Source organism: Myripristis murdjan, chromosome 7, assembly GCF_902150065.1.
Source record: "Myripristis murdjan chromosome 7, fMyrMur1.1, whole genome shotgun sequence".
Taxonomy (NCBI): domain Eukaryota; kingdom Metazoa; phylum Chordata; class Actinopteri; order Holocentriformes; family Holocentridae; genus Myripristis; species Myripristis murdjan.
In genome coordinates, this window is record NC_043986.1 from 28408184 (window position 1) to 28435617 (window position 27434).

Here is a 27434-nt window from a genome sequence, read left to right on the forward strand (position 1 = left end):
ATAATTAGAATTATTATTTTCAGAAATAACATTATTTAAAAATAACTTTGAAATAATTTTTGAAATAATTTTATTTTCATAAATTGGTCTGATTTCAGTAAAAACTACACCATAATTGACATACTTGTAATTTTCCTTTGTATGTCCACCAAGCATGTAGGAATTGGCAGTTTTCTTTACATTATCTCATTGGGCTGGTGATAGTTTGTGATGTTTTTTTTCCTGTTATGGCATTTTGTACTCACATTTTAAATTCTATCATGGTCAGTTCAACAGACGTGAAGGGAAACTTAGGGAAACTTTTGGACAGTGTGTTGTTGGTTCGTGCTGCTGAGCTGTGTTTGCTGTTGTGTTTTGTGCCGCTCAGACGGCGGTGGGACAGTCCACCGTCCGCAGCCCTTACCGCCATCCACCATGCACCAGGGCGGCCTGTCCAGCGCCGACAGCAGCTCCGCCTACGGCCTGGCCTCCAGTCGCCACGGCTTCTCCAGCTACTCAGACACCTTCATGAGCTCAGCAGCACCCAGCAACCACGTCAACCCTGTCAGCAACGGACTCTCCCCACAGGTAACAACACACCCTCTGTACCGTGCAGAGGTAGATGTGTGCACAGTGCTTGGTTTAGAATATCTACTGAGGTGTGATAACGCTGCTGCATCCAATATCATTTACCACCAAACTGAAAAACCTCATGATATCCAACACATTTTTGACTGACAAGATATTATTATGTAGTCAGTGTGATAAATACTTACACATAGGAACTGACAAGGTATTATTATTTAGTCAGTACAATAAATTACTGGTTGTAAGCCACCAAACTATCAGCTTAAAGGGAACAATGGGCTTGAATGATTCTTTACAGATTCTTTTTTTGGATTTGGCTTCCAAATAGGTCAGTTTTGCTTGACTCTTGCTCTCCATTATAACAGTAAAAATAAACAGACCAAATTTGGATACATTTTAGTTGAAGTATGCAGAGAACCACACCTTTCCATACTCAAATGACACACACATAGGTATGGGTGAGTGTGTATGTGTGTTTGTCTGTGTGTGTGTGTGAGTGTGTGTGTGTGTGCAGCCTCATCTATTTCCTTGCGCAACTATGTGTATGAAACTGTCTATGTAAGCCTGTGCTCCATGCCTGTGTCTTCAGAATAGGCCCAGACAGCCTTTGAACACAGTGTCTTGACTTGCTGAAAGCCAGTGAGTAGATGAGATTGAACACGGCTGAGTGCCTGCCTTCTAATTAGCAAGCTCTCAGCTGACTTTGAGTGAAAGAGTCAATAAGTGCTGTATTTAGATACCAATATCCCTTTGCTAAAGGGGGAATTACAATGATAACGTTTTACAATTAATTTTATCCCACATCCCTGAGTCTCTCTAATTAACTGGATTGTTCGACACCGTGGCTCCAAATGGATTCCGGCTTGAACTTTTAACCACAAAGATGTTCGTCAGAGGACAAATCCTTCCCACTCTACGGGGGAAACAACTAATGCAGAGACATCAGAGAAAAGAAAAGGAATAATCTCACTCGACTAATGAGTCTGATCATGGAATTGAGACAGTGTCTCTCAAAGTCATTTTTTTTGCAATTAACAGATGTTGCTGTCAATGCGGGCTGGTCTAATGAATTGTAGCTGATATCCTATAGTGCTTCACCCTGTTGTCACTGCGAGTCCCATTGGGTCTGGTGCTGTGTATTATCTTTGATTAAGTATGAGCTGATTTCTCATTGCTAATCTGAGTGCTAAAATTGAAGCCTTATTGTTGGTTTTTACTAAATAAAGCAGACTTGGATGATTAGTTAGGGGTCATTGGACAAAAATGATTGTGATAAAATCCTTTTTTCTAATACAGAGAACTTTTAATGTGCTCTAGATGAAAGTTGTGAGTATCAGTTTACTGCCCAAATTTCGGTCATGAGTACATGTGGTTTTAGTCTCTTATTTTAGGCCTGTTTGCTGATGACTGATATGTATTTGATACAAGGCTCGCTCTGTGATATTTGTATCAGTGCATCCCTAATTCTTGGGAGATTTAATGACATAATATCTCTAAAAGGTGATACTGAAGATAGGTATGGGTGTTATAGTGGCAGTAGGCAGAGTATTTGGTCCGTTGGGATTGCAGTGCAGTTTTCTCTGGACAGATAGCATGAGTATCACTGAACTCTGCTGTGAGGCTGATTGGAAAGCAATAGTGTAACGCAGTGGAATGCCACTTTAAATCAGTTGTTGCCAGATTTAAACACATCGTCTCCTCTCATTCACAAGGAATTGGCGGCACAAATGTGTCTGCATTTATGTGTCAGTGTGTTTGTGTGTCCACGCTAACAGGGAAGGGGGGGATTCACAATGTTATCCTTTCTTGGTGTCTTGAACAATAACCATTCCAAATGAGACTTTTCTGGTTGGGGAGGGATTGTTAGCCGCCACAGAATAGAGGACTGGCTGATATCAATGCAAATCACTGGGTGAGGAAGAAATTATACGCAATTACTCACCAAAACTGGGCAGTCCAGCCCACCCCAAGCAACAAGATCTCCCTAACAGGCAGAAAATAAGATTGAAATGGTGTTTAGAAAGAGTTGGAAAATGAAATTCAATGCCACATTTGTCTGCAATTACCCCCTCGTTCACACATATTTTATTGGGAGTTTTTTTTTTTCATCCTTCCCCCTCCCCCACCTCAAATATTTTCTCAAAGCTGATTGGGAAACTGGTTGTACTCCCTTCTTCCTTCATTTTTTTTTTTTTTTGACATGAAGAGACTTAAGGATTTGGTGACAAAAAAGAGATTTGCTGTTGTACTGGAGAGTTGGGGGATAACAGAGGCGTTCCTGCCTCCCTTCCTTCGCAGCATGTTTGATTGTTAATCATAGTGGTGGGGCTTTTGCTCTTAATGCTTCTCGCTGCAATACCAACCTGCATAAATATCAGGAGCCGGGGCCAGCTTCCTTTATTATGAACCATCCCCATCCTTCGCTATGAGGAAAATAACAAGCCGCTGCTGTTTTACATTAGGGATTACCAGACTGCAGGAGGAAAGAGTTAAGATTTAAATTTTTGTTTTATTATCCGTACTTAGATTTTACATAGGTATGACTTACTGTATTATTAAACATGGTACATTAATTGATTTTTTTTTTTTATTCAATTTCCCTCAGATTTTGAAAGAATCAAATAAAACATCCACCAAGCTACTTGATTGACATTTTTTGTAACTTGGGTAGAATAAAACAAATGGACTTGGAAATTATTTTGAACACTAAACAAAGTAAATGTTGAACTTTTGATGTGATGGAAAGAGTGAATGTGTGCTTGTGTGTGTATAATATACATGTATTTTTTTTCAATTTCTTTTCTCTCTCATCCAATCACTTTAGCCCTCTTCAGTCTCCTCCCTCTGTCTCTTTCTCTCTCCTTGTTTGGAGGCAGTTTGAAAGAACTGTGTGTTTTATGTTCTGTTTGCTGACCATGAAAGATTTTCATCAGTCTGGATTCCAGTGAGGGGTTTGAGTGGTCCAGTGTGGCCTAAACGCTGACAATAATACAGCGGTCTAGTGGTCACATTTAAAGATACAACACAAACTATTGGCTATTGGCACCTCCAATCTAAATGTATTGGTAATCATAATGTGCATGCAAGCACCAAGTTCAATCTATGCGGCTTTTTCATGATTTTACGTTTTTTAAATTGTTGTTTTATGATTTCATGTTAAGAAGCAGATAGAGGCAACACTACTTATTCTCCACAGAGGCTTAATTAGATTGATTGTACATAATATCGTCACTCTATGTTCAGTTCCCATTTGTAGGCTTAACCTGCTGCTACCTCCTTCCTGTGTTGTTCTTTATTGTCCAGCCACTGTCCTGCCAGGAAGGTCCTTTTCCACCGCAGTCCACTGGACCGTCTGGAAGCTCAGGCTGCAATGGAAACATGTTCATTTTAAAATGTACATAATGTGACAGCAACATCTGCTTACATGCATACAGTTTTCTGAAAGTGGTTTATTATTTGCATTCTACTTAAAACGACTATCATGTGTTCTGTAGGCCTGGTGTGAGCTCTGAGGCTCCTATAGGTTGAGATCGGTGCTATGATTGGTTCCACCATCCACTCGCACATGCTTAGACAGAGAATGAACTCTCTGATTATGGAAGAAATCCCATCCAATATGAATCAAAATAGCACCAGTGTCTCAGTAAATCAGTTTGGTTGAAACAGTATTCATTCACGAGGTGGAATATAGAAAATTTATCTGGAGTGAGTACTATGCATTTTTAGTGTATTATATTCCCAGTGTTTTTGAATGGCACCAGCTGAAGCATTCCCATTGTGGGTTCACTGCCATTGACCCTTTCATCATGTTCCCGAGCATTTACATGAGATAACAATGTAGGGTGAATTTCCTAAGATCCGACTTCAAAATAGCGGGAAGAGCGTGCACTTGTGTGACAGGCAATAATTCAATTTGAAACTGCTATATTGCGTTTGGAATGTAATTCACACAAGCCATTTTGCGCCTCCTCCTCTCAAATTGAATGGGAAAGAATTAGAGCCTGACTTTCATGTGAAGAACGAGTGTGAGTGTGCAGCCAATTCCAAGTCTTACTGAGGGAAAGGAAAACAACAATATGAAAATGCCAGCCTTGTGATGGCAAAACACACTGTAAGTGTAAATAGTTACCCCTTTCACAGCTTCACCATCAGTGCTCTTACATCCCCCCGACCCTTTCCTAAGCTCGATAAAATAAAGCTGGTTTTATTTAAACCACACTTTTTTGACAAATACCCATGAATCTATTTTGCTATTTTGAGCCCATTAAGTGGAGAGATTTTTTTTTTTCCTTCTTGGTATATCGTCAGTCAGACAGGCAGTGATGTTGGACCACTAATCCCTTTCTGTCAGTACAGAAAAGTTGTTGACCTGCTGCTGAAATTGAAACTATTATTTCCTATAGTGACCCCAACAAATCAACCCATCACACAAGCAGGGGAATAAATTTAAAGAGAGAGAGAGAGAGAGAAAGGAGAGGAAAGGAAAACGCTCCTCTTCTCCTCTTCGTTTCCATTCCAGTTTGTTGTGAGAGGAAGATTTAGTGTGTTTTGGAATGGTGGAGCTCTCTGGCTAGCTATTTGATGTTGGAGAGAGAGAGCGTGAGAGGGAGAGAGAGAGGGAGAGAGAGAGAGGGGGAGAGAGAGCAAGAGAGTGAGGGAGGATAGAATAGGCTGGGTTTCAGTGTTGGGGGATCAGAGCTGCTGTGGTTCTCCCAGCTCTGTCTCTTTGATCCATATCCCCAGGCCTGCCTGCCTGCCTCGCTAACTCAGGCCTCTGCTAGTGATTCCTGACAACTGTCGGCCTGAGATAAGGGGTGGGGGTGGGGGTGCATGTGTGTGTGTGCGTGTGGGGGGGGTGGCTTCTCCTCACACCGCCCCGTGCACCACCACATAGACTTCCATTAACACAGCCACCACTTTTAAAGAAATAAATCAATGAGCAAACGCGGATGAATTATATTTAAGAAGACTGAGTACAGCGGAGTTGCCAAAAATACCAGAGTGGGGGGGGAAAAAAAAACAGGTTTTGGCTTTAACGCCCCCCACCACCACCACCCCGCAAACCCACTCCAATTCCCCTACCCCTTTCCCAGCGTCCCCCCGTTCACTGTTGACATGACAGTATGCACCTGAATGTCAATGAGTGTGGTGCCTAATATTAGTCTCCGCTGCTATTAAAACTTGGGAGTATTAAGCCCTTTGACTGGGCACGCTGTCAGCTGGCACGCTCCCATGTCAACAAATCAAAAAGGATGAGCGCATATATTTACATCATTCCCATACTGAGAGATAGAGGAGGGATGAGGAGGGAGGGGGGTAGATACTTGTTAATTAGAAATCACCCGAAATGCAGATGCTGTTTCAATTTGGCAAGAAGGAAAGCAAGGAGCTTTATACTAAATAAATAAATAAAAGACGAGACCTGCTCAAGAGAGCTGCCAAGAAAACCAGAGGAATTTAAATCATATCCACTGGTGGAATGTTTATAGAATATATTTTTCTTTATTTCTTTATTTATCAGTGTGTACTCCCTCCCCCCTCCCTCACAGCACTGGAGACTAAACTATAGCCCTGTTTGCTCCCCTAATAATTATACTGAGTGGGTGTAAGTGTCAAAGACCCCCTAGTTCATGTCTCTTTCTGTTTGTTCTTCTGTTTAACCTTAACCCGTCTCATGTTCCCTTACTTTTCTGACTTCTGCCTTCCACCCCAACTAGCCTGTAACTTCCACCTCCTTCAGGTTTCCTTTGCTGGCTCACCTTCCTCTGCCTCTGCTCTGTCTCTCTCTCTCTTCCCCCTGGAGAGGAAACTGTATGCTGCCAGATGAAAGGCTGGGGCGGACAAATCAAAATGCTATTTAAATGCAAGGCCGTTTGTGTGCGGGTGAGAGATACTTTCCCCGGCCGATGGGGAGCTGTTGCATTCACCGATAAATAGTAAATATAAGGGAATGCGATTTACATTTATCTTGTGGAGGCAGCCAATATGACTTTCAGTAAATCCCAGAAGATGAGGATTTAAGTGAGAGGGTCTGAAGGAGACCACTGCATACAATGTGGGGATCACCGGCTCGCTCTCCACATTAAAACTCTAGGGCATCTTCTGACTGTATCTTCAGTGCAGATCATATAGGCCTTCACATATTCACCACATTTTCATAAGAGATTTGATGGGAGTGAATGTGTGCATGCAGGGCTTCCATAGGAGAGTTCAATCTAGTGCTTTTATTATTTATTCCCTGAGTTCTTTATTATTTGAGCGGGGACCTATAGCTGCCACGTAATGACATGAATTGGACACATCCTGTCATACCCTCCCTGTCAAATGGGAAAGGAGAATTAGTATTTTAAATCCAGAACTATGCAGTGCAATATAGAAGTATATATATAACGAGTAGCTTCATTTCTGACCCTGGCCTAGTTTCTTCTTCGGTGGTGGGCCAGCTGTGTGAACTGCTCCTACAGTATTGTCATCTGCTTAAAGTTTAAAGTTCAAGAGGTCCTGGAGTCTGGATTGGCCAGCCATGTCAACCTGTAGCAGACACATGGAGAGGGTCAAAGGTCAGCCTGTGTCCATGTGCTTCCTCTTGGTTCCAGATACCAAGTTGACAGGCGGAGGGTTGTGATTTATGTCAGGTCAAAAAACATACATGTTCAAATATGCTTCAAATCCAAATGCTTCCTCTTGGATTTTTTTTTTTTTTTTTTTTTTTATGAGAATGAACTCCTAAGAAAAAAAGATCTGGAAGAGCTACTCGGACAGCTAAACTCTGTGATAAACTCTGTGATAACGCTTCAGTGATAAAAACAAGCACTTCATCAACCTGATAAGACTTCAAGGACTTCATCACACATTTCACTAAGCTTAACAAGTGTTAAGCTTAGTGGTTATTTTGCCCTACAGTCTATTTACAGGCTTATCAAACAGCCGGCTAAGGTGTAGGGTCATGACTTGTGTCAGCTCACGAATTCAGGATACCGGTTTTGTGTGCCAGTTTGTAGTACGACAAAATGATAAAAATCAAACAGTCTTATCAATAGAAAAATCCTATTTCTCTTGCTCCCTCTCAGTACCTTGCTCCAGGACACTTCAGGATTGCTGGACTTTGAACCTACCTCAGACATAAATGAAACTTTTAGTTGGTGCTTAAAGTGCTGATGTTGAATTGAAGGTGTAATTATTGAAGCTGGAATCCAAAAATGTTTTCTGAGAATAAAAAAGAGCACTACAATATTTCCATTTGTTATGTACTTGGCTTAGTATCTGGAGAGATTAAACATGATGCTTAGTAAATAGAAGGTAGTTATAAAAATCACATTTTTTACTATCTCTCTAATGCTGCTTTAGTACAGTTTCTATTTGGCATCATATGTTTTCATAAGCTTGTAATTTCACTGCAAAACCCTGTAAAACACCACAAATTGTGTCAGAGTTTTGGGAGAAAATGTGCTGGATAATCAAGGATTTTTGGTTGCAACAATCACAAAAAACCTCAGGACAGTCTGCTGCTCTGCCTGTTTCTGCTCCCTCTCTCTCTCTCTCTCTCTCCCTCTCTCTCTCTCTCTCCGTATCTGTTTCCCCGTCTGTCTCTCTGCGATGCTTTCAGGGCCCAGCTGTCTGCTGTTCCCAGCAGCGCTCTGCCTGTCAGCCTCCAGCTGAGAGCCATCTCTCTGTTTATTTACATGTCATTATGGCTGGGAGGTGCAGATATTAACACTGTCAACTACTATTTGACCTGACATCCCTCACTGGGCCAACTCCCTGCTGTTTCAGCGCACAGCTCCTCTTCCCTCTCATCATCAGCCTCGACCCCGGCCTGTTCTGGAAAACCCACTCGGCCTCAAATCATTAAAGGCTACCGTTTAATTTGGTGGAGCAGAAGTAGAGGAGGCGGACGAGGTGAAGGCTCGGGGTGCTGCTGGTGGGATGGAGGAGTATACAGAGGGAAGGAGGAGGGGAGGGGTGGGGATTCTTCCATGTTGCCTGAATCTACCCCCTGTGCCATCTCCCTACATATTAACTAGAGAAAATAAGCCGACTGCTGAATGCTCCCTCTCTCTGATGGGAGCCCTGTAGAAACTATTAACCCTTGCTTAGCATGGGGCCTTTGCAACACGGGTAACATTTAGGGACTATTTTGAAAAATGGGAGCAACCTGCACCCTTTTCCAAAGTCAGGAAAATGTCCGAACTGAGGCGTACGGATGGGAAAAGTCGTTTTGTTGCTGTGCATGAAAATATAAAACAAAAGATGTGATTAAGAGAACTGTAATGTTACACCATCCCAATTCTGCAGAGCTGCTGAGGCTGAGCTGCCAGGCTGCACTGTGCAGAACCACAACCTGCAAAGACTTAAAAGGTTTGGTAGTTTGTGTCCAGCTGGTCATCTGCAGGTTTCAGACAGACAAACTTACGATTTTTAAGAATTTGCGCCACTTGGAACAAGAAAAAAAAAGGAAAAAACCCACAAAACTCAAGTATTTCAGCAAATATGCTCTCTTGCAATCTAAAAATTTTGAAAATAAACTCGCGGACCATACAGCAAAAAATAATTACTCCATTTACAACATTTTAATACTGTTTAAGACCTTAGGTTTAGATAATTTAAGTGCAAACTTTATAATGACCCAAAGATAGCATGGACTGATCATTCTTGAAATCCAATTATTAATAAAAAAAAAAAATGACAGCTTTAATGGTCATACCAAGTTGATGAATATGATTTTAAAAAGGTAAATGTGCATGCTATTCCCTGATCTTATTCTCTTAGCAGTGTGAGCGAGGCCCCAGCAGAAAGAGCCATCTGTCTGCCGCTCCCCTCGGCTCGCTTGTTGTGAGAGGTGACAGCTTGTTTGGCTGCACACTAATCGCTGTGATCTGCGCCTGACTTGTCCTCTCCCAGCTCCTGTCATTGCCAATCAAACGGCTAATTTGAATTAATTTAAAGACTTCCCCCCGCCATCCTCTGCTGCGCTGCTGGCCTGACTCACTCTAGTTTCCCCACAACCTCTGCTGCTCACCATCACACTGCCATTTGAAGACAAACGGGTCAAAGTAACCCATTTCAAAGCAGATATGCCTCAACTTCTTCTCTATACTTGATATGTAATTTTCTGAATTGTAACAACTCACTGATTCATGGTGTCATCTACTTACTGACCACAAGACCAAAGAAAGTGAAATTGAGAAGTGGCAAGAAAAAGTTTTTACACACAAATATAATATGCCTTGGGTTTGTTATATCAGCCACTCTTTCAAATTAGCTCCTTTTTTGCTAATACATTAAGTGATCAGATGGAAGCTTTTTTCTCCCGCTGAAACACAAAGTGAAGCTGTGAGCTTTGCAAGCAACAGAGGAAAAATGGTGCAAAAAGTGCCACATCATTCTCACTGCAGTGCAACATAAAGCTTGACAAAAAGTCACAGAGTATCAAAATTGTGCTAACCTGAAATAATAGAAGGGATAACGCTGAAAGTAAATATGGACAAGAGGAAATTAGCAACTACACTGTTTGCTCTTGCAGAAGAGGGAGAGAAGTACACTCTAAAGTAGAGGCTGCCTCCTTCTTTCCAGGTGCTGTTATTTTTTCCCTGACAATGATGTCATATGGCTTAAGCTGAGGTATGCTCGAAAGCACCTAAATATAATACTGAATATCTGAAATAAAGTGATCACAGTCTAATGGTCATGCTCTGGTATTCTGTATTCAATTATTTGGTTCGAGTTGTCTGTGCACTTAAAGTCATTGTAGTTAATTTTAGAAATGCACCAGAAAAAAACAACAAAAAATACAGAACAAAGACGTAACCCCCTTAAGGACACTTGTCAGTCCCTTAAGGAGCCATAGTATTCCCTGAACCCCAATTCAAAACGTGCTGGTATAGTCCATAGTGTACAGCTTTCAGACAAGGACAATGACGTTCAATTATATTCAGAGAGAAAAAATTGCATTTGGAGAAAAAGAAATGTGGGCGAAAAGAAACAGAAATCAATTAAAACACAATGGGAAAGGAAATAGGACGATATAAGGCAAGGAAGAGTAAACATTTCTGTTAATGAAGTGAAGAGGAAATTGAGGAGCAGGAGGCCTCCTGCCTGCTAACTCTGCCCTCAGCATGACGAAGCCTGCTAATTGAATTGATGCACTGGCTTTTATTTGGAAATAGACATTTAGTGAGCTCAGATGAGGGTCCTTCGCCAGCCAGATTTCTCATGAGCAAACACACACTGAGAAATAAATTTTGCATGGCTTGGCTCTCAACTGAATGCAACATAGTCATTAAAGAAAAAAAAGTAAAATTAGCCATTTTAGTGCTGTTAATTATATTTAGTGCGTGCCGGTTGTTGACTTTTCAAAAAGCCATTGTGCTCAAACTTGGTCACAGCAGCTTGAGCGTCATTCTCCATCTCCTTATACCCGCTATCTGTCATGGCTGTTACCTGCTGAAATATGTCGAATGTTGTTCCGTTCCAATTTTTATGTGAACTTCAAAGTTGAATGAGCTCACCCAAGGCTGAAAAGGTCAGCTTTTGCGAGCACTAGCTATTGTAACTTTCAAAGATATGACCGATACCTTCTATATTTCATGGTGGTATTTAGCGTAACTCCCTCTTTTAATAATGTCAAAGGCAGTGGCACAAACCAAGGTCACCATCATCTGTCTCTGGATTTAGCACGCCATTTCCCCAGATAACGCAATATGATATTTGTCTTTCAGTCCTGTCAGGGTATGAATACATTTGTTTGTTATTGCCGCTTTATATATTTAAATATGTCTTCTTCGTGACATTGAATTCAATTTCTTTTTGCGCCAGTGATGGGGGAGTTGGGATTTTCAGGATTACTGCTTGTGACAAAACCACATCTGCTTGTAGTAAAATAGCATTAGCTGGTCTCATAATTACCTCTGATTGCATCAGATATTCTCCATTCAGCATCGACATGCTTTGCAATTAATGCCTCACATCTCAAAATTACATCTAAGACAGTGATAGATCAAGTCTGACACTAGCAACACTGCTGCGGGCTTTGGTTTTATGTGTGAGCCGTGTGCCCATGTTTTGAAAATCCCAATCAAGATACCCACCAACAGTGGCAAAAACATAATCTGATATTGTAAGGTAAATCCCGAATAAGCCACAAATACATTTGATACTAAGGTTATATGCACTGTCCTATCTTGTTGTGTAATGCATGACAATATCAAACATAAGAGAATAATTGATGGTATTTTTTGAGAAATGAATGTCTTTTTTACATTTTGCTAATCCTTATCACCAGTTGATATAACAATAGTGATTGGACCTATATCCAGCTCATGAAAGCTTTTACATTTGCTGTCTTTTGCATGTGGATCCTTCCTGGCATACAGGGATGTGTATGAGTTCTGTGCTTCTTGTTTCCTTTTTGTGTGAAATGAACAGAGCATAGTGGACTCACTGACTGGCCGGTGACCTTTTGAACGTGCGGTGCAGAAATACCACAGCAATGAGGACTTACAGCAACAAAAGAGACAAAATAAAATAAATAACAGGGCCTGGACAGTCACCGCTTTAAAGTGAGTGGTCGAGGTGTGGCAGCTGGTGAGAGGCTTAGCTGAGCAGCAGAATGTGGGAGATGGTATTGTGTGGCATCGAGATAACTCTGGCACATCTGGATACCTGAGTATTTTCATCTCTTCTTCATCTGTTAAAGACATCACTCAGTTTTGGAGCAGAGAGGCTTATCCACTCACCTCCGGTGTGAATGTGTGTGTCTGTGTGTGTGTTTTCCTTTTTCCTTCCTCTCCATCCTTACTGGGGAGTTCAGTAACATAGATGAAAATCTTTATGGAAGGACAGCTTCTACATTTCATTACTCATTACTCGGTGATTCGGTATGTGTGGCATATTGTACGGCCCATTGTGGTGTCAGGAGGCTGCTGGGTATTCCTGGAGCCCCACATATAAAAACGGATTTAGATTCTACCTTCAGCTTGATTAGGGGACTTGATTGAGTTGATTCCACTTGATTGTCATTTTTCAAATGTCTTTTTTTTTTTTTTTTTTTAATAATAGCCTGTTCTTCATTCATCACCACCATTCAGTCACATGTGAATGAGCTCAACACTTATGGCACACAGTCCATTAGCACCGCTGCCTTGTTAATACACTGTACCGGGGTAATATGTCCTGACACCATAATTGATGCCAAGCTAAAAATCTTTACTAGCCGAATGCAGAATTTAGGGAAACTAAAGCCATCAACCAGTCCCTTATGGATTTTTGGGGGATTTTGCAATTGCAATAATTTAGTCTCATTCAAACAATTCTTGCAGTATTTGTAAGAACATGCAATTTTGCACTTACCAAAAAATCTGTGTGTGTAGTTGGGGTGGTTAATGCAAATATGTAGCAGACATTTAGGTGTTGACTAGATGTTGATAGGACAGCCATGTGAGGAAAAACCTGCGTAAATGTAGTGTCAAAGTTAAATGTCCACAGTTATTCAGAGCTGCTACCTGCAGTTTTGTGAAATCATAACTGACTGTCTCTCAGAGATCAGTTCAAAACAGTTTCCATGTTTGAGAAGCCCTTAATGACATCATGGCCATCTCTAGTAAGAGCTGCTATCATTTGGTTTCAGCTGTAGAAGCCGACTCTCCTATGGCTGTGCATGGAAACCAAACAAAGAGCAGGGTTTCTTCTGACACCGGCGCAAACAAAACAAGGCTTAATTGGAACAGTTCAGGAAATTAACATTGTATGAAAGCCAAACTCTTTGTCTCAAATGCACTATTTATTTATCTGAAAGGATGCACATTGTATCAATTTACACTTCTTACTTCTCCATTTACATGCCTGCAGGCTAGCTGCTTCTTAGAAGTTGAGAGAATTAATTACTTTTTTTTATTACCATTTATAGAGGAATGTGTGTGAGGGTGTGTGTGTGAGTGTGTGTGTATTTGTGAGTGTGTGTCTTGTCTTCTATTATCTCTGCTCTCAGGATTCCTCCAATAACAAAATCAAAACATGAAAACAGCTTCTGAAAGACCTAAGAGATAAAGGGAAGGGTGCAGGGAAGGAAGGAGGGATGAAAAGATGAATATGTGGGGGAGGGAGGCACAAGTATGGGGTCAGTCAGAAAAAAAATGATGTTGAGGAGGACATTTCACATATGACAACAGATCATGTATGCTCCGTTTAGATGGAAATACCAGATGTGCCAGAGCTATCTGATTGCCACATAGCACCATACCATCTCCCTGATTCAGCTTCATTGCTAAGCCTCTCACCAGCTGCCACGCCTCAGCCTCTGACCGCAAAGTTTTTGTCGAGCTGAACGTAGACGTGCAAAGCTTGGGTGCACATCAGTGAAAAGTATTTTGCCATCAAAGGCTATGGTGAAGATATCATGATCAACAACGGCGTAATTTGTGTTTCAGTTGGCATGGGTAATGACAACATTTCATTTTGAGTGAACTGTTCCTTTAAGGGTTACCCTATCAGATCCTTGTTTTGTTTTTGTTTTTTTCAACTTTGGTGTTACAAACTTATCACCTTGTTGTTTTTACACCACGTTTCCCAGTGATCACCTGTCAATCAAACAGTGTGGGCGGGACTGTGATGTTTGAGTTTCTGTAGGAGGCGCTCTTCTGTTTGTCTGCTCAGCCATGGTGGCTATCGCTCATACTGGACGTCATTTTTCTTCTTCTACAAATTTGAAACAATGTCTGATCTAAGTAACATTACAGTGTGTTTAACTCAAAGTGTGACCTGAGCTACACCTCTTCGCTTCCTCTGAATCCTCTTTCTTCTAACTACCGAGTTCTTCAGTTTATTACAAATGAACTGGAAATGCAAAACACAACTTCCTGTGCACCACGGGAGTTTTATCAGGAAAGACCCACCGGACATCGGGTCTTAAGAACAGCAAATGTAGAAGCTCTCTTGAACCAGATTTAGGTTGAGTCACTATGTTATATTAATTAGATAGTATAGCAAAACAGCCAAAACTCTGGATAAGTTATTCAAAAATAAATGCTCACTCTTATTATTAGCTTCATGTGGAATTTAGAGATTTTTTGCCTTAAGCCTATTACTTAGCAAATGCCACAAGTCAGCCTCTGTCAGATGATAACCTTGTATATCCAAAAAGCCAGCTTGGCAGCTTTTCAAGAACAAAGAATAATAGAATATTTTAAGATTGACTAACTTGAGTTTTTGCAAAGATACAGTGTATTTTGACTGGGTTTTATGGACCCCAGGGATCATAGACAAGTGAAATTTTTGAGTTGGAGTTATAAGGTTTTCGCAGCATACCAGAAAGTATCTCTATGGGCCTGCCTGTGAAAAAAACAACTCTGTTTTCAGGCCCCGAGCTGGAGCTGATAATACTCCAACTCTTTTCTGTCATTTTGAGGAACCCTGGTGCTACCTCGCATTATGCTAGCCCAAATATTTCACCCCATGATCCAAGCGCCTTTAATTGATGTCAATGAGTTTATGCTAAATATGAAGATTTGAATAATTCCTGCTTTCAAGCAACACAATAGCCCTCGCTGCAGTGACAGGCCACCTCCCTGTTGCCCTGAATAGACGTGTCAGGCTGCTGGAAACCCCTCACCTCCTCGCCCACGTAGGGCTTTGACATCTCCTGGGGTCCTGGAGACTCCTCCTCCCTCTCCAGCTCTCTGCCTATGACTCTCTGCCTCTCATTCTCTCGCTCTCGCTCTCTCTCTCGCTCTCTCTCTCTCCGTCTCTCTGAATCTGAACCACTCTCCTGGGGCGAGCCAGGGTCTCAAGGCCCCTTAAACACTTTACAAACACCAGCTAATGCCCTTTCTGGGGCAAAAGAATGGAAATTATCCCAAATTAAAGAAAAAACGGCAGCGGGGTGAAAAAAAGCCGATTACAGGTATTTTACTAAAGAGTTTCTGTCACTTGGAGTTTCTGTCACAGGAAACAAATAAGTGAATAAGTAATAAATAATAAGGAAAATAATGAGAATTAGCAGTTATTCTAGAGAGTGAAAAAAAGATCTATCCTAGACTGTCACAAATGTGTACAAAGAGTTTTCAAAAAACTGAGACAAAAATGAAAACATGTTAGCACAAGTGTGGCACTATTAAGATAATTGTTCCCCTCTTTGAAAGAGAAAGACTTGGCTTTTGAGGAAGTGTGCAGCGCAAACATGGCCTGAATTTTAATTGGCAATGCCAAATTTGGAACCACGCTGATAGCCAGCATTTAATTTAGTGGCCAGATTAAAAGAAAAGCAAGTGGCTGAGGAGGCCGGGCCGCTATTCAAGTGCCTTTTTAAACGGCCTGCCTGCCCTCCAGCTAAATCAGAACATGAGAAGGGCTTCCCCTCGCTTTTCTTTCGCACGACAGATCCTTGTTCTCCCCACCTTCTACCAGGATGCAACTCTTATATTACTAAAGCTGGAAACACTTCACTGTTTTTGGCTTTTTGTTTGTAGATATCTTGAACAAATTAAGCATCAAAATTGCTACCCCAACAACCATGAAAGCCACAAAAATCAAATAACACCCATTTACAGCCAACCAGCAAAACCGGGATTTCCACTCTGTGACGAAGATCCGACTGAACCAAAACTTCTGTTGAAGGAATAAATGGTTTTGTAGCGTGAGAGCAGCATGTGGGGGTTTCCTCTCCTCTCTGGTCAGGGTATCAGGATGAAAAACCTGCAGCAGCTTCAGCAATTTCCTACAGCAATGCAAATATTATTTTAAACTTAAAAGAATAATTCATCCCAAATCTGCCTTTTTGATTTGACCTTACTTTTTGTTTTTTGCTGTAAAAAGGTGACTTTAATCTAAGTTCAATAGTTGGAAGGCTGAGATGGAGCTGGATGGATGGAGAAGATATTGTATCACTTTTCATTTTGGAGTTTATTAATCCTTTAATTAGTTTTAGTCATTTGTAAAAAAAAAAAAAAAAAAAAAATCTTGTTGCAAATAACATCTTGTTTGACCCTGACAACAAGAGGGGCCATCCATTTAAATTGTTTTCTATTGTAGAACAATCCTTTGTCTATGTATAAGACACCAAATTATTATTATTATTATTATTATTATTATTATTTGTCTAAACATGCGTACTCTTGCAAGCAAAACCTTACTTGCATCTAGTCTGTGATGGTTATTTTTGCTCCAAAACAGAATACAGAGTGGAAAGGTTTAAGATTTAAAAGCCAGACAGTCTGCTTTAGGACAGGTAATTGGTGCTGATTGACTACCCTTCCATTATCCACACATAGTGTATCTTATAGTCATTTGGTGCCATAGGACAGTAAAAATATTACTTATTGCAATGTAATTAGGACGTCTGAAAGATGTCTGCCTTCTGAGGATCTCTGTGTGTGAGTGCAGTAAAGTTTAAGCTCTCAGTGCTTTTTCAGAATACCTCAGTGTGTCTCAAGTTGCCCGTATGTACCTGTGAACTATTACTTGGTGGCTGCATGTGGCCTTGATTCTACCGCCAGCTCCATTCTCAAATAATTGATTCAGTTTCCAGAAGCCAAAGGGCAGCAAACACACAACACAAACCGCATGTTATTACCAGCCAGGCTTCCTCTGGATCAAATGGCTGTTTGCATCCGAGTTAGGATGAAGGTCCTTTGAAGGTTCATAAATAACATTTTTCGTTGGTGTCCAGTGTCTTTAAATTGATAATAATTGGGTTAAATAATACTAAAATCATATCACAATGTCTCGTTCGAAGCAGTTCGGTGTTGTGTTGATCAGTTCCACAATAAATATGTAATCAGCCAAACTGTGTCACATCTATCATATCAGACTGGACCAGATCCCATTTTAAATAAATGGCTCCCATGCTTTGCTTTAGCCTTGTTCAGGATGTGTGTGAGTGTGTCTTCGCGCAGGCTGGTTTTGGGTTGGCAGCGCTCCAGCAGGGCCTGGCTGTGCTCCGTCTAGCCTCTGATGTCTGGAGGCATCTGATGGGAACTCTTTATGATCTTTAAACAGCTGAATCATTCATGAAGTGGCTGGAAGCACTGGGAGGACTGGGAGGTGGCTGCGGGGGTTACAGATTAACGCCGGTCCCAGAACGCTGGTTATGGAGCACAGCCTTAGGACATGAAGCTGTCTACTGATGTCAAGAGGACCCCTCCCCTACACACACAGACACACAAACACACACACACACACAGCTCACCCCCTAACCCCCCTTACCCTATCCTCTTTATCATCTCATTCGCCGCCCCTCCTTCTCCTGCTCCCGTCTCTCCGTCTTTATCGGTCCATCTCAATCTATCTCTCTCCATCGCTTATCTTCTTGTGTTTCATACCACACTCTTACCCTGCTTTCAGACAGAACATGAAAAAATATGCACAGCAGAGCAAGATGAAAAATGAAATAGCAGACAGTAATTTGAATAAACCCTCCACACTGACACTGGACAGTAAACACAGCTGGAAAATCAGTCTGGTCTCCTGGTCGTGCCCCCAAAACCTGCTGGCTACTGGTGGAACGTTGGACCGGTACTTCATCTGTCCTCGTGCTCCCATAAACCTGTGGGCTATGGCTGCCCTTTGCTCAAGTGTTTAGAGGGATAACTGGCAGGTCGACCTGTAGCTACCAAATAATTTAAACTGTAATTTAAATGAGAACTGGTACAGGTGTCACAGCTGATTAAATTATCATTGACAGTAGAGTGCATTGTAATAAAAAGTAAGTGTCAAAGTAAGTTTTTCTATCATGTCCACGTGCATGATGTCAGATGTGGCTTGAATGCACATTAAGTTAATGGAGGCATGTGAACAGAGTGGCACGGTGGCATGAATTGAGGCGCAGGGATGTTCCGAATTCAACCTGAGGCACTAAGCAAAAGAAAAACAGTAGAACTCCTTCCAGACATCGGTAAATATCTCCCAGCAGCTAGTGTTTACAGCAGGGAAAATGACCATCAGCTAGTTGTGACCAATAACCACTAACATCTGACCAAAAGGCTTATAAAAGCTAGATTCCCTATAGAAGATAATAACAGTGTGTCTGCCAAAACCTTTGTAGAAGAATTAAAATGAAAAATGAAAAAATAAAAAATGACACTACTGATATATATATATATTTTTTTTTCAGCTAATCTACACTGTCTCATTCATCATGCTGGCTGGGCTTTCTGTTGCATATTGTCATTTTCACTGCTGATTTTTCAAGTCAAGCTAAACTAATTTGTAATAACTGATCAAACTGAACAAATAAGACTTTGTCAGTCATCAGTTACTGCTCCTCTTGTCCTCACTTGTTTTCTATATGTGAGTTTTTACGTTTTGGTGGTGAATGATCTTAGATGCAGGGACTTTGCTGTAGCTCGGGTTTTAGTCAGCTGGCGCTCCTGTGTTTTTGCACACCTGTTGTCGAGTCCTCCTTTTAAAAGCAGCTTCTCCTGTGTGGTTTTTAGGTGATGAGCATCCTGAGTAACCCCAGTGGCGTCCCCTCCCAGCCGCAGCACGACTTCTCCATCTCGCCCCTCCACAGCGGCTTGGACTCCTCTCCATCCAACAGCATCTCGGCCAGCTGCAGCCAGCGTTCGGGCGAGGCCTCCATCAAGACGGTGGACAGCCTCCCGTCCTCGCAGTCCTACTGCCCCCCCACCTACAGCACCCCCAGCTACAGCGTGGATCCAGCCGTGGCCGCCGCAGGATACCAGTACAGTCAATATGGCCAGAGTGAGTCCTGTGTGTCTCTAGTCTAGGCATGTCGCATTTATTTATAGCACCACTACTTTCCTTTGGCAAGGAGCGCGTAGTACTGAAGATGCAGACGAAATAAACGATAATCACTAATCACCAGTTATGCTAATGAGATTATTCATTTAGCTAATTCCTTCATTTTTTTTTTAGCAAATATTAAACATACTTGCTTTCACATAAGACATGATGGGATTAATGGGGAATTCGTAATTATGTTACAAAGGAGGAATCTGTGGTGTAAGAGTAAAGTTTCTTGTTTTGTTCTTTAATTTTTGAGTTCACAAGAATGTTTCTGCACGTACACATTAGCTGAATTAGAGCATTTGAGTTTGCAGGCTGTTTACTTTTTAATCAAGGTACACATACAACAAACAATGTGATGCCCTGCATGCTGTGAACCAGGGTGGAAGGACAGAAAACATCACGGCAGATTGACTCTTCACAAAATGAAAACAATACACAAATACAAAAAATAAAAAGACAAGGATCCCCTGGGTTCCCACTTTACTTTTATTATTTATTTGCACAGTGATAACTGTGACACCCATGTAATAATACCCATCCAAACGCTCCAAGGGTTACAAAATTGGATAGCAGCATCTAAGACAAAACAACCTTGTGGGAAACAGCAGTATGAGAACCAGATGCATGAAAAGGAAAATAAAACCTTACAGCAACAAAGGACACGACAAGTTAAATCGATAGACATGTTAAATCCCCACATTAAATGCAGAGGATTTTACCGAGAATGAGCGTACCAGGATCTACGTGACCACCTATCAGGAAACAAAATGCAGCACAGCATGTAAACCAAGTAAAACACAGCAAAAGAAACAAAACAGCACATTGAAAAGAGAAAAGCCGAGCCTCAGTGAAGACAAAGACCACAGGTTGGAGTTTTATTGATCTCATCTTCCACTGCCTCACAACGCAAGCTCACAAAACAGAGTAGAATGTAGGAGTTTTTAATTATCATGAACTCGGGTCTGGTGGGAACTTTCTGTCTTCAGGGCAGGAAGTCCAGGGGATTCCTGTGGCACCATGTGGCTCTGTAATCGATCGAGGTAAACACATCATCTGACAAACAGAAACAGACAATTTTGGGATGAATATAACTTTGCCTACATTTAACCTTTTTTCATTAAATTTCCCCTTAAGCAGCTTCAAAATTAGAAAAGACATTTTCCCCCATATTTTACATCACATCCATATTCTGTATCTGCTGGCTGGAGCGCTTCATTGAAGCTACATCACACTAATTTTGAGTGAAATATTCAAACCCAAGAAGCCATTGTCTTATAGCTGCACCAATACATCTATTAGAAAACATCTACTTATATCTAGTCTTGTGCATCATTTTATACATATTATCCTGTAATTCAACAGGACATATTTGATATTTTTGGAAATCTTGAGAATTTAAAATAAAGTTTTGTCAGTGTAAACAAAGCTCGACCACTCTGCGTTGACAAACCCACCTTCAGAAATGTGTCCACTATTCCCAAACTACATTTGTTTTTATTGTTGAGGTAGCATTTTAAAAATCTAATGGATATTTTATTGGCAGTAAAATAAATATTTCATTGGAATATATTTGCCCACTCCTTGCTGAATTCCACTTTCTAGCTTTGTTAATAATCTTACTGAATTTTGACCCCAGTAATATAACCCCGGCAAGTTAGATTTTGTCAAGAGCTTAAGTGTGACTAAAGTTTTTTTTTTTTTTTTTGTTTTCAGACGTTTTTAGATATCACTAAGAAAATGGCTGTAGTGCTATAAACGTATCCCTGCTCTGCTGTGAGGGTTATGGTTTGGCTGTGGCCCTCCACCTCCACCGCTCCCGACTGGAGACAGATTTAACATTTCACTTCGCTTCAGACACTTGACTCTTCTCTTGTTCTAATTCAGGAAGCACCTGACAGATTAAAGTACATACCATCAAAATGGCAGGGTCTGTTTGTGTGTGTGTGTGTGTGTGTGTGTGTGTCTGTGTGTGTGTGTTTATGTGTGTGCATGTTAGTGTGTGTTATCAGATAGGCTCTATCTCAGTGGCAGAGGACTCTCAGTGTGCCTGCTCAACAGGGATTTAAGGTATAAACCTAGTTGACAGGAAAAAACAGCTTCCCTGGGAGGGCCTTGCTAAACCCCTGTGGAACACACACACACACACACACACACACACACACACACACACACACACACACTGCTCCCCCACTAGCTGTCCGGGTGACTGGCACCTTGGCAGACAGGCCTGCCCACCCATAGGTGCGCCGCTTCCTACCGTTTCACCGCACAGAATGACAGCTTCCTTTCTGTGCACGCTAACACGCTAACTGACATGCTAACACGTGCATTACTTATCCCCCACCCCTCCAACAGACACAACCCCCCCATGTCACATCATGTCTCCTGTCAGCCCTCCTCTCCCCGAGACTATAAAAGAGAGGTTAACATCACCTGAACCAGGGAGGGGCATTAAAGGAAGCAACATCCCCGACTCTAAAAAAAGAGAAATGTGCCAGCCTTCCCCTGTCTGTCAGCGTCTGTGTCTGTCTGAGAAAGCCGAGCTCTGGCTGGCTGGCTTTTGTCTGTCTGTGACACACTCTGTCCTAACATCAGTCAGTGTGGTAGCACACCACGTTACAAGAGACATACAAGGAGAGTGTCTCCACCATGTGTATCTCCTCTTTTCTATAGGCTACCCTATGTGCTGCGCAAAACTCAGGAGAGACTTTACTTATTACTTATTACATTACTTATTCTCTTAAAAAATGACAAAGATGTCGCAATTTAGATTTAGAATCTCTTGGAGTCCAACAGATTCATAATGAGATGTTACACCTCTAAAATTTAATAATACACAGCATGTACATCTGTATCTTCATAGTTACAACAGTGGAGTTTATATGTATTTACTGTAGGTCAAGGCAAAAGTGGTCGTATGCTGTGGGATCATTATGGCAATCGCTCTCCCAGTCACACACACTGATCACACTGCTTATTGTGTAAAAATAACACAGTAGCTTTCCATCTGTGTCTTTTGGTTTGGTGCAGTGTGAAGAGTCGTTTCTGCTGGCAGTACTACCAGTTTGTCCTGTTTCATTTCACCACAAGATGATGAGCCACAATTACAGGAGAATGCAATATCAATGAAACTGTGGATAGCGTTGGGTTTCTCAGATGGGCGAACGCTGTCTGAGGAAAATGACACCATTCGACTTCCTGCAATCCAAAAAGTTGGACTTGGAATTCACAGAGCCAGTCAGCACCTTGTGCAATGCTTAACACGACAACTATGACACAGCGAGGCCATAACTCTCGATAAAAGATTATTAAAAGAAAAAAAAAAAATTCTGTGGTGAATTTGTTGACCGTCTTATACAAAGATGCAACAGCAGAGTAAGTTAAGCAGAATGCAGCAATGAAAAGCAGATTTGCTCCCATAATGCCCTTGGTTTGTCCTCCTGCCCTCATCAGGTCCACTACGCTTATTAACATCCTCAGCTGTTTGTATGTGTGTGTGTGTGTGTGTGTGTGTGTGTGTGTGTCGGTTGACACCAAAAAGCGGGTGAGGTGTGAGATAAATCAGTATTCCTGTATGACCTTTGACCCCCCGCATGCCTGCAGGTGAAAGCGTGCACACATGCTTCTGATAAACATCTCTACCGTGTCAGTCAACCTGTGGAGCGCAGATCCATCCAATCAGAGCGCAGTTTGCCCCGAGCGAGGCAAGGCTTTAGTCACAGTTCAGGCACAGGATGTCAGAATAGAGGGTAGGAACAGAACTCAACACATAAATAGACACAAACATGCACATCCTAAATCTAATATTGTTCTGTTGGAGTCACATAAACATTTTTGACTTTTGAACGTCAAACCATTGCACAGTAGTCACACGTTGTATAAAGTAGGGTTAGACTGATATATGTAGTTTGGTGATATATTAGGCAGATATTGGCCTTTTCGTAAAAGCTGAATATTGATCTGTCCATCTTTTCCCTCCCTTGATGTGATGGAGGTGAGGACAGGAATGCTCTGAAAAGCTTCAGGGTTGTCTTCTGTGAACGTGTGCCAAAGCCTGCCTCGAACTGCCTCACATGGCCTCACACTGCCTTAAGGAGCTGCTCACCCTGTGAGAATTTCATTAGTCTGGCTTTTTGTCTGGAGGTTTGGTGTCCCATGATGATCTAAAAGCCGTTTCCACTTTAATAAAAACAAAACTTTCAGGGAAACAATGAAATCATTTTATGGGGTTAAAATGGTCAAAATGAATATCAACAAAAAAAATAAAAATGGGCTAATCAGCGAACAGCCTGAGTCCAAATATATCAGGATCAGAATCAGCATCCATATGTGTCAAATGCAAGTATAAATTCTGTTAAAAGCTCGCGGCAAAACTTTCTTGGCACGACTTAGTAGTTTGATCGAGGACATGGATGGATGTTGGATGTCCTTGTTGGCAGTGTAGTTGGGCCCGACAGGAGTTATTGCTTGTTTTATACTCTCTGTGCAATTATTCGTGATTTTTCTTTGATGTGGCGTCGGACTGCCCTCAAAAACGAATCAATAAGGCTGAGAAAAAGTCAAAGCAAAGGGGTTAAAAAGAAAGAAAACCTCTTTTGTTTGAAGCTCTTAACAAATTCTGCTTTCAGATGCTGCTGAGTGTTACAGGGATAGTTTAAGAGTACAGATGATCATTATTAACCCTCTGTCCTGTGCTGTGTGGTCTTCAGCTGCTGTGGATTACCTGGCCAAGAACGTCAGCCTGTCCAGCCAGCGCAGGATGAAGCTGGCCGACCACTCGGCTGTACTGGGACTGCTGCAGGTCGAGACGGGGCAGGCCTATTAAGACTCACCCACACGATGTATACAACACGTCACCTGGTCACCAGCACCACCCGCGCCTCCCGCTACCATCCATACACATCTCTCAGGAGAGCTGTGCGTGTGTGAGTATGTGTGTGTGAAGGGTAGACCGATACTTGGGGCTGATATGTTCCTTTTTTTATATGGAAAAACGGACACTGGCTGGTCAGTGTTGCCCACCTCAAACACAGCTACTGAACAACATTTTGCTTTTACTACTTTCACTTCATTTCTGACCAGAGAAATCATTCCAGTGTAGTGTGGAAGAATATCGCTAACAGCTTCAGAGTTGGCAGTCTGTAAAACCCGCAATGAAACTTACCTCACGCTGCATGAAAACAAAAACACACCCTCAAACTCTTCAGTGCTGTTAAAAAAAAAAAAAAAAACATGTTGTATTTCTGGCTCCATTTGTTATTCTCTTATTCTTATTATGTGTGTCAAATTCATTTTCTCCATTGGCATTTTGAAATTTGAACAGCCAGACATTGTTCCTTCTGCTCACTTTGTCTCAAATGGAAAAAGAGGATAAATATCTGTGTTCAACAATTTGGGGAGGGGTTATAAATATGGAAATCATAACATGCCACATCATAAAATAACTCAAATGAATTGAACATCACAGTTTGATGAAAACTGATGATCCAAGGGGGGATTTGTCTTTTAGGAAACTGCTCACCCACCATTAATCTTGAGTTTCAGTGGAGAGTTTTAGTATCCTGTGATGGTTTAAACGTTGGCTCCGAGGCTTTTCCAAACTGACAAGAATAAAAATGTGGGGAAAGAGTGAATATTTGCAGGTTTTTTGGTATGAAACTGGTCAAATGTAAAGATAGTGAATATCAACAGCTTTAATCCAAAAATATCAGTGTCAGTCTTCAGGAACCCCTTTCGGTCAAACCCTAGTGGGTGCGCGCGCATGTGTGTGTGTGTGTGTGTGTGTGTGAGGGAGATGAGACCAACAGACTACAGCACTTCTTTGGCAGACTGGTATGGACTGATTTCAGCCATTCCTGCAGGAGAGACGTCCTCTCTCTGTTGTTTGACTGCTACTCCTCTTGTCAACACAAAGACTCTTGAAGAGCTTTGAAACGGGTCGGAGGACGAACGAAAGCTCCTGACCGGCCGACCTGAATGCACTGGACGTTGGCAAACCTTTAGCCATATTCACTCCCTGCTTGGTTGGACCATGTCATTTCTTTAAGGAACCTCGGAACCAAGAATTACAATTCCTTTTTTTGTCATTTTTAATTGTGGAAGTTACATATGGATGTTCTTATTCTGATTCTCGTTGGTTCGATGTTTACTTTCTGTTGGTTTCCTAAATATGATCTAAACAGAGGATGGAGGTGGAGGGGTGATTGAGGAAGATAAAGGTGGAGACTGAGAGAGAGTTTATAATTTACCTTCAAATTATCCACTTCCCCTTTCATTTATCTGTAAAGAAAGCACCGTTTCGGGCTTGGTAGGCCAAATTCCACACTTTCACCAACAAAAGGAAGGAAGCAATTCACACAGGCAGACAAGTCACCACGTGGAACGCAGGAAGAGATTTTTCTCAGAGATTTGACCTTCCTCAGTCTAATCCTAATCGACTAGAGGGGGAACTCCTCAGCAGCCCCACTCCTCCCTGGTGCGTTGTTCGGGAGGGGAACGCCGAGGCTCCAAGGACGCCGTCCTGTCAGGCTTTGTTTCCCATTCGCCAGTGAGAGTCACTTAAAGGTTAACGGTTGGAGACATTTTCAGACCAAATAGAGAACCATTCCCATAATAAAATCATTCCAAACACTCAGAAATACTTGAACAATAAAAATGCATTTCTGCACTAGTGAGTTTTTTTTTTTTTTTTTTTTTTACCATTAATAAAATGATCATTCTTTGCTCTATATTTGATGACATTCCAGACACCCGCAGAGTTCAGGCCTCATTTGATCGTAATAAAAACTGAATCATAATGCCATGAATTGAAACAGAGCACAATGGAGTTTTACGTGTTGATCAAACTGTGAATAAAGTACTTTTAACGAAAGTCAGATTGTAAATTGCCCGTTTTATAAAGAAGTGTGTTTGTGCAAAATCCTAGGTGGTGAAAGGTGACAATGACAATGATTTTCTCGATCATTATAAGGATGATGCAAGTGGAACGTCCCTGAAACTGTAATTTGTCACTGATATGCGTTGATCTTTTTTGAATTCATTTCCATTCCTCTCAGACGCAGGTTTGGTGGACAGAGTATGTGTGTGTGCCCCTGTTGAAGGCACTTATCACTGATCCCCTTACACTTATCAGCACACTCCATATCCACAACAGCCATGGAAACTCTTTAGTCGGTTGCTGTGTCAACCCTCTACCTTGTGTATATTTTTTCTATGAAAGCGAACCAAGGGGGGAGACCACGAGGATCAAATGTACAGATATGCTCATTCATTCCCCGCCCCTTCCTGTTTACCTGTTTCTTTTCTATGCTTGTTTTGTTATGCTTTTGTTCGGCATGTGTGTATATTACCATGGCATAATTTATTCTACCTGTATGAAGTATTAGAATAGTGGGAAACTTGTATTGGCATTTACTCCCCTCAGCCTGTTGGTGTGTCAACTGTAACACTGGCGTAACTGTCTGTTCATTAAAGCTCTACAACTGGACCAAGACCTCAAGGCTACCCGGCCTTTCTGTTCCTCTGCCATTAATAGACGCTGATCTTGTTGTCTTAGTGACAGTCATCATCCACAAGCACCGTCTCTTCTCTTGAAATGATTCCCAGTAATCACAGGACTGATCACTCTTCTATCTTCCTAGTGTACCTTGTACTGTATTTCCTCACATAGTGGTTGGGCCTTTATTTACCTCAGCTGCCGAGGGCACCAGTCCTTTATTTGAGGGAGGCTTTTGTTAGAGAGAGGCCTTTATTTCTAATGTTTGAGAGGTGTATTTCCTCATATTTTAGTATGAAGCCTCCTTGTTTTCTGATCTGCTTCTGTTTGGGTAGTGTCTTGTCAAAGTGTTTTGATATCCAAGTTTGAGTGAACGCAACTCTGTTGGCAGGGTGAAAGCATTATTAAATGATGTTACAGCTATGTGTTAACAGCCTGTAGGAGGCAACAGCCAACAGACATGCACACATACATACAGTGAGTTGGATGTGTGAAAAACTCTTGAAATTATCCACAAAAAGTGAACAAATTTGAGATAATTTTTAAAAAAATTTTATTTGTTCATGTCAACAATGCTCAGAGCCATTATTGAAGATCCGCCTTTTATTTGAGAGCTGGCTTTTATTTGAGG

The 27434-nt window shown here is 41.5% G+C and overlaps 1 protein-coding gene across 2 annotated transcripts in view; it reads left to right on the forward strand.

Moving 5' to 3' along the window:
* The window catches only part of LOC115361815 (paired box protein Pax-7-like), a 62911-nt gene extending 38778 nt beyond the window's left edge, over positions 1–24133 (forward strand). For both annotated transcript variants that reach the window (XM_030055467.1, XM_030055468.1), the window contains exons 7-9: positions 368–567; positions 18993–19260; positions 24018–24133. In XM_030055467.1, coding sequence (XP_029911327.1) covers positions 368–567; positions 18993–19260; positions 24018–24133 — 584 coding nt within the window. The remainder of the gene's footprint in view (positions 1–367; positions 568–18992; positions 19261–24017) is intronic.
* The last annotated feature ends 3301 nt before the right edge of the window (positions 24134–27434 follow it).